The sequence below is a fragment of the Protobothrops mucrosquamatus genome, unplaced genomic scaffold, assembly GCF_001527695.2.
Source record: "Protobothrops mucrosquamatus isolate PMUCROS unplaced genomic scaffold, P.Mucros_1.0 scaffold554, whole genome shotgun sequence".
Taxonomy (NCBI): Eukaryota; Metazoa; Chordata; class Lepidosauria; order Squamata; family Viperidae; genus Protobothrops; species Protobothrops mucrosquamatus.
In genome coordinates, this window is record NW_015386857.1 from 245,244 (window position 1) to 252,824 (window position 7,581).

Consider the following 7,581-nt stretch of genomic DNA (forward strand, 5'->3'; position numbering starts at 1 on the left):
ATGTACAACTGAGTATCATCAGCGTACTGATGGAAATCCACCCCAAAGCCACGAATGATCTCCCCCAGCGGCTTCACATAAATATTGAACAGAAGCGGAGAGAGGACCGACCCCATTACCACTAGATTTGGTTTTTCTGTTGGCACTTTTGTAAAAAGCATTAAATGGTAACACTTAGGCATACAGTAATTGGAAGAGTGAGAATAGATGTCCTACAGGCCAGCGAAAGAGCCCAGTGTGTCTAGTAGTTAAGGCATTGGCTAGAAACCAGGAGACTGTGATTTCTAGCCCAGCCCTAGACACAAAGCCAGCTGGATCACCTTAGGCCAGTCACGTTCTGTCATCCCCAGGAAACAGGAAATTACAAGCTACTTCTGAAATCTGACCAACAAAACTGCTGGGACTAGTTCAGGCAATTGCCAGGAGTCAAAACTTATCTGGAGGTGCGTACATACCACACATATACACAGAGGCCTGCAGGACAAATGGGCAAGAAATGCTAGAATTGCATTTATTTATGTTTGAGATGGGCGTTTATGTAAATGGATAAAAACAAAACAAATAATAGAACAAGCAAACAAACAAATAACATCTCTTTCCTTTTACGAAGGCATGCAACTGGTAATATTTGGAGAACTGGGAATATGAAAGCAAGCCATCTTCTAAAGAATAGAATAGAATAGAATAGAATAGAATAGAATAGAATAGAATTCTTTATTGGCCAAGTGTGGTTGGACACACAAGGAATATGTTTCCGGTGCGTAAACTCTCAGTATACATAAAAATAATAGTGATATATCGTGATCATAAATAACATAAAAATACATTCATCATAAATCTAAAATACAACACTTCATCATAAATCATAAGATGCAACACTTAGTGATAATCAAACATCATAAATCATACTAGGCTACTAAAAACAATATAAATTGTAAGATATGTCAGAAGAATTTCCCCGGTTCGTTTGCAGCTGGGGAAAGCCGACGATGAAGAAATTTGAGGACAGCAGCTACCGCAAAGCAGGTCTTTATTACAGGAAGGCAATAAAGTGATTCAGCGTTGCTGCCTTGCAAGGTGAACCCCTGGTCCCATGTGTGGCTTTTTATAGGCTTTTTCTACCCTGGGGCTGTCGCTGGCCTGGCTCTTTCTTTTGTGTTTTTAATGGTTGCTTGATGTTCTTTTCTTTGTCCTAAGTGGTATCTCCTTTGTCCGGTTTCTATATTTTTGGGGGCTTAATCCTGTCAGGAGCAGGACAGGTAGTTCTCCTCAGGGATGTTCCCTTTGTCCTGATTCTATTTTGGGAGTTAATCCCATCTGGGCAGGGCAGGCAATTCTTGATGGCTTTGCTATCTGAGTTTTCCCATTGTTCTTGGTGGTATGCCCAGGATTTCAGAAAAAGGGCTTTTACAGAGAAAAAAGTGTGTCTGCATGTTTTTCTAATGGGGATGAGAATATGGGAGTTTTGTCAGGGTAAATCTTCCAACAGATACAAGCAACAAAGTTATAGTCATAAGAGGATGGATAGATAATATAAAAGATGAGGAATATCATAGCATTGCAGCTTTACTAAGTAATTTGACAGTGTTGTAGGAATGTGTTGTTAAGCCAAGTGACAGCATGCGGGGAAAACTGTTGTTATGTCTAGTTGTTCTGGTGTGCTATAATGTTGTCTTGAGGGAAGAAGTTGCAATAGTTTATGTCTAGGATGTGAGGGGTCTGTAGATATTTTCACAGCCCTCTTTCTTGCTCATGCAGTATACAGGTCCTCAATGGAAGGCAGGCTGGTAGCCATTGTTTTTTTCTGCAGTTCTAACTATCCGTTGAAGTCTGTGTCTGTCTTGTTTGGTTGCAGTTTCAAATAGGGTTGCCAGGTCTGCTTCCAAAAAATAGCGGACAAGCGGCGGCGGGGGGGGGGGTTAAGTAGTAAAAAAAAGTAGACTGTACAGCTTTAGATTACGTACCATTTCATCATAAAGCTTTTGAATAAAAAAAAATGTCCACTATTTTGTGAAAAAAAATAGTGAACATAATGTGAAAAAAGTGGACTGTCCACTCAAATAGTGGACACCTGGCAACCCTAGTTTCAAACCAGACAGTTATAGAGGTGCAAACGAGAGACTCAATAATTCCTTTGTAGACCTGTGTCAGCAGCTCCTTGGGCAGTCTGAGCTTTCTGAGTTGGTGCAGGAAGAACATTCTATGTTGTGCTTTTTTGATGACATTTTTGATGTTAGGTGTCCATTTTAAATCTTAAGATATTATAGAACCTAGAAACTTGATGATCTCTACTGTTGATACTGTGTTGTCTAGTATTGTAAGAGATTGTAGAATAGTAGGGTTTCTCCTAAAATCTACTATCATTTCTACAGTTTTGAGTGTGTTCAGTTCAAATTGTTCCGGTCGCACCACAAGGCTAGTTGTTCAACCTCCCGTCTGTATGCAGATTCATCATTGTCTCGAACGAGACCAATCACTGTTGTATCATCTGCAAACAACAGTGATTGCTCTCGTTTGAGACAATGACGAATCTGTACACAAATGGGAGGTCTGTATATTTGGATAACTGGGAATATGAAAGCAAACCATCTTCTAAACTGAAGAGGATTGAAATGATAGCCCTTTGATATTTCACTGACCTTTCATGTGACATCATTGGTAAAATACATCTTGTTTTCTCTTTCCCTCAGTCTCTTGTGCGCAAGTCTTCCTAGCATCTTCTGGTGTCACCCCTTTTCCCTGCAGTTACAATGAAATGAACACAAGTGACATTTTGACAGCAGAGCTTTGCAAAAGTGCCTAAGCGTTTCCAGATTGGAGCAAAAACGTTGCTGACCAAAAGGGTATAATAATGAATATTTCAGCATCCAGTTCTCAGGCTGAGACCTGAATCAGGAAAAGAAGAACCTCCAACTCATCATCCCTCTTAGATGTGATCAGCTATTCTAAGGGATTAGAATATATACAGAATCATCAGTACTTGATATGTGTGAATAGTTGGAGTCTTGAAATCTGAGTCCTCAGAAGTATTGAATTGGGTGCATCACCATTCCCTACTTAGGAGATAATGAGTTTGTAGCTTTGATTGGAAATCTTTCACTAAACCTGCATGTTACAACCACTACTATCTACCTTGGCATTTAAAAACGGCTAATGAACAATGGAGGAAATGAATCTATTTTAATTATCAACTTTAATTGGAAGAAACTTGCAATATCTTGCTACCACAGAAATTTCATATAAACTCAATACTGAACTGATCTTGAACTCATGGCTGCTTCTACAGTTGCAGATTCTTTTTTAAGATTTCCCTGGAATCAATTTATTATATCCCATGGATATGTGTCTTTCCCTGGACCATGACCACAGTTCACTGCAATGGATATCCAGGGAGTGACAGTAATGCTAGGTGGAATCATGAAGATGGCGGAGATTACCATACTAACAAAGTTGTGAACACAGAAGATGAGCCAGCCAATCAACACCAACTGACTCCATTTGAGAAACTTATTCTAGATATGTCCCAGAGTGAAAAAATAGTAAAAGAATTAACTCTGGGCAAGAGGGTTGGGTTTTACACCATCAGAGGTAAAATTGGAAGTGGGAACTTCTCCCAAGTGAAACTTGGAATACACACTCTGACAAAAGGTAAGAACAATTCAGTGAGTGGAATTTGAGTTTATGGGAGGTTAATGTAGGCTAAAGAGAAAACACAACACCATGTTATGTGAAAAAATCCTGTGTTATATGTGTCCCTCATATGTGTACTGAAAAGATACATCCTGAAAGCAGTAATTGAAACTGAATCATCCCAATTAATGCAAAAGCTGAAAGATTAACGCATTTATTGACCTTTTAACATAGTTTGTGCTGAAATAGACCGCTGCTAATATATTCTCTTTTCCAGTTTTCCAGTGCATATTATTTGTCTGATCAGTATAGTTAATTAAGAGGGCCAAAAATATGGATAGTTATTACAGTATCTAGAGTATGAATGTTATTTTGTGTACAATAACCTGGGATGAACTTCATGCAGCTCTTATGCTGGATCACTGAGTTTCATGTAAGGCAAAGAAATTGTGAATGTTCTTTAATTTACAGTTTTGCAAAGTCTTTATTAACTGGCAGCTTACACTGCAATTTTCACCTAAATAACCTTGTCTCCATTCAGATCTCAGCTGTTGTTGGTTGTTGAGCATTTTAGGAGAATCAATAACTCCAGCTGAACTAAACTGAAACGAGAATAACTTGTAAGGGCAGCTCAAATTGTGTTTTTTTTCTTTTGTCCTGTGTCTAATCCAGAAATAATTGAGTGATAACACTCCGTGTGATGGATTGTCCTTTTATAAAAGTGGGTTGGATGTCCATGCTAGAGGACTAAATTAGGTTGAAAAGTCTTTGTAATCTCCACTACTACTTTAGATATGATAATCATAAGCCCGAGATAGCTAAGCATACCCACATGACCAAGGGAGATACCAGCCACATGTTAATCTTAGGTGTAAACATCAGCAGTCTGAGGATTGTGCATAAGTTCACTAAGATCTACTCAGGTTATTTCAGTTCAATTGTTCTATTTTTTTCCTTTCCAAGTGGCAAGATCTACCTCACATGGTGTCTCAAGCGCTCCTTTAGAAGCTGATAATTGTGTTAAATAATATGCGTTCAGGTTCATGTGAAGTTGATTTAAGTTGGATTGTGGTAAGGAGCTTTAAACGAATAATTTATGATCTCAGCAGACAGAATTCTTCTCAATTTGTTATTCTTGAATAATGTTTTCTACTATTTTTCTTTTCTTTCTAAGTGAGAGATTAGTCATGTTTCCTAACAATGTGAACATCAAAATGGTGTTTTCCAGAAAAAGTAGCTATCAAGATCCTGGATAAAAGTAAATTAGACCACACAACCCAGAGACTCCTCTCTTCTGAAATTTCTAGTATGGAGAAGCTGCACCATCCAAACATTATCAGACTGTATGAAGTCATGGAGACCTTCTCCAAACTATACCTGGTCATGGAGTATGCTAACGGAGGAGAGCTTTTTGCTAAAATCATAATAGATGGGAAGTTATCGGAAGAAAAGAGCAAGCACATTTTTGCTCAGATTGTGTCTGCCATTAAACATATGGTGAGTCCTTTCCGGTTACCCATGTTGTCTGGGGTTGATGAATGTGGTAGCTCAGTAACTCTGGAGGACTTCCAGGGTCATTTTGGCGTGTTCAATGCCTTCACAGTTCTTGGGCTGTGTTTTTCATTGAAAGCAGAGAATGCAAGACAAGCTTTCCCTATGGCTGTGATGTGTTGATCAACAATTTTTTCATGCTCAAAACTATATTAACTGTTAGAAAAATTGTAATTGCAATTGAAAGTATTGTAGTTCTCTGCCTTTCAATCTACTCTTCAAGGAGAAGAGAGTCCTTGGTAAATCTCCGCATATCAAAGTTGTGCATGAGAAGGAAATATACAGGATACCACAATTTATTTTATATCTATTTGGCCTTTATGTTTCAGAATTGCATTTATTTTCTTGGCGGCTCATTACTGTATATATCATAAGATAAAGCCCTGTAACTTCTTTTGTTTAATTATTATAGCTAGATGGAATCTTTTGTTTTATATAGTAGTAGCAATTTATAAGTCTTTTTTGGAACACTATGATCTTCCCTGGATTTGTTAATTTCAAGTCTTTACAACCTATTCTTCAATTTGAGAGTTCTCAGAGCAAGTTACAAACCCATGTAGACTACCTACTGCCCTAAGATGTGACAAATTTTCTTTAATTCCTGCTCATACCACTGGCTTCTCTTGCAAGTTTCTCCTAATTAAAGGAGTTTCAAAACAGGGTGTGGCTTCCAAATTCAAGTAAGAAGACAAGGGGCATGAGTGGTATCTGACACAGCAGTGTATTCAATGCTAAGCCATATGATTAAGGCAAGGGGACAGAAGCCTGCTAGGTGTGGCCTAAGATACCCAGTTACATTCCTCAAAGCCACCAACCATCTCTGCCTACCTCTCAAATGTTGCTTCTGTACATGTTTCCGAGGTGATTCCTCCTGCCCTTTCTTCAATCCCACATCCCTTTAAACATCAACTTGCTTGCACCCAATCCTGCAGTCCTCAGCGTGCTCAGTACTCCCCAATTCTTCATAGCTTCTGTTGCTCTGCCTGCCAGTTCAACCTGCTATGGGTTTCTTCAGTTGCTATTTCCTCAGCCTCTTCATGTATTCCTAAACCATCTCAATCTGCCTGCACCCAGACTATATGGCCAGAACTGATTGCATTCTTCAATGTTTCCCAGCCTGTCTTCAGTTTTCCTATATTGCTTAAGCCTTATAGAATCATAGACTTGTACAATTGGAAAGGACTTTGGAGATCTTCTGTTCCAAACCCCACTCAGAGCTGAAATTCTCAGATCATTCCAGACAAAAAGTTATTTGATCTTGAAAATCTCAGCCCAGGAGAAAATGCAAGGAAGAGATTGCACTATCCTTAAAGAAAGATTATAAACAGCCCTGCTGATAATTTTGCACAGAATTCTTAACGTACTTTATTACTTCTCACTCTACCTTAATGCTTTTGTTAAAATATCTAAATTTGCATTTTTAGCACAGATAAAGAGTTTGAAAAACTAAAAAAAATTAAGAAGTTTCCTATATTAGACTGCCTTGGCTTTTTGCTTATATCTATACTTTTAAATTCTACTCTGCAGCATGAGAACAACATAATTCACCGGGACCTGAAAGCTGAAAACATCTTTTACGCCAGTAATACGTGTGTGAAGGTGGGAGATTTTGGATTCAGCACAGTAAGTCAAAAAGAGGAGTTCTTGACCACCTTCTGTGGTTCTCCTCCTTATGCTGCTCCGGAACTTTTCAGAGATGAAAATTACATTGGAATTTATGTGGATATCTGGGCCCTAGGAATCCTTCTGTATTTCATAACCACAGGGCTCATGCCATTCCAGGCAGACACAGTGGCCAAGCTAAAAAAGTACATTCTTGGTGGGATATATAGCGTGCCACCATTCCTGTCTGAATCTTGCCAGAGATTGATTTGGGCAATCCTACAACCAGTTCCATCAGAACGCTGCTCCATTGATAACATTATGAACAGTGAATGGATGAATGGTGTGCCATATCCCAAACCCTTGGAACCCTTTAAGCTGGATCCCAAATTTTTGTATGAGGACAATATCCTCCAGAAGGAAGAGACTGAGGTAAAAATTATTTTGAACCATTTGGGAATCACAAAAGAACACATTCAGAAGAACCACGGGAGAGATTACTACACCTCACTAACTGGGACTTACAGAATTGTTCTTCACCGAGTGCAGAAAAAACAGTCCATGGAAATTGTCCCTCTCGTCAGCCAAACTGAACCCAAGAAACAAAGGTCAAAGAAAAATCTGTGTACCTATCAGGACCACAAGTATTCATCAAAACTCTGTTTGATTTTATAAAGCACCTTCCCGGATTAGTCTGACTCAAGATATTTTTTTTTTAGAATTTTATCCTATGTTTATTACTTTATAAGTAACTAAAGGCAGCGAACATGCACAATACTCCTTCCTTCTTCTCTTCTC

The 7,581-nt window shown here is 38.7% G+C and overlaps 1 protein-coding gene across 1 annotated transcript; it reads left to right on the forward strand.

Annotated features, from left to right (window-relative positions):
• The first annotated feature begins 3,301 nt into the window (after nt 1-3,301).
• Nucleotides 3,302-7,458, forward strand: NIM1K (NIM1 serine/threonine protein kinase). Its single transcript, XM_015817123.1, has 3 exons — nt 3,302-3,648; nt 4,859-5,127; nt 6,709-7,458. The coding sequence occupies exons 1-3, from the start codon at nt 3,360-3,362 to the stop codon at nt 7,456-7,458; spliced, it is 1,308 nt and encodes a 435-aa protein (XP_015672609.1). The 5' UTR covers nt 3,302-3,359.
• The last annotated feature ends 123 nt before the right edge of the window (nt 7,459-7,581 follow it).

Bases quoted from the DNA above. Each gene is read 5' to 3' on its own strand.
- NIM1K (XM_015817123.1), top strand. From the start codon at position 3,360: ATGACCACAGTTCACTGCAATGGATATCCAGGGAGTGACAGTAATGCT. The intron at 3,649-4,858 runs GTAAGAACAATT...GGTGTTTTCCAG, and splicing joins AATACACACTCTGACAAAAG to AAAAAGTAGCTATCAAGATC. The intron at 5,128-6,708 runs GTGAGTCCTTTC...TCTACTCTGCAG, and splicing joins TGTCTGCCATTAAACATATG to CATGAGAACAACATAATTCA.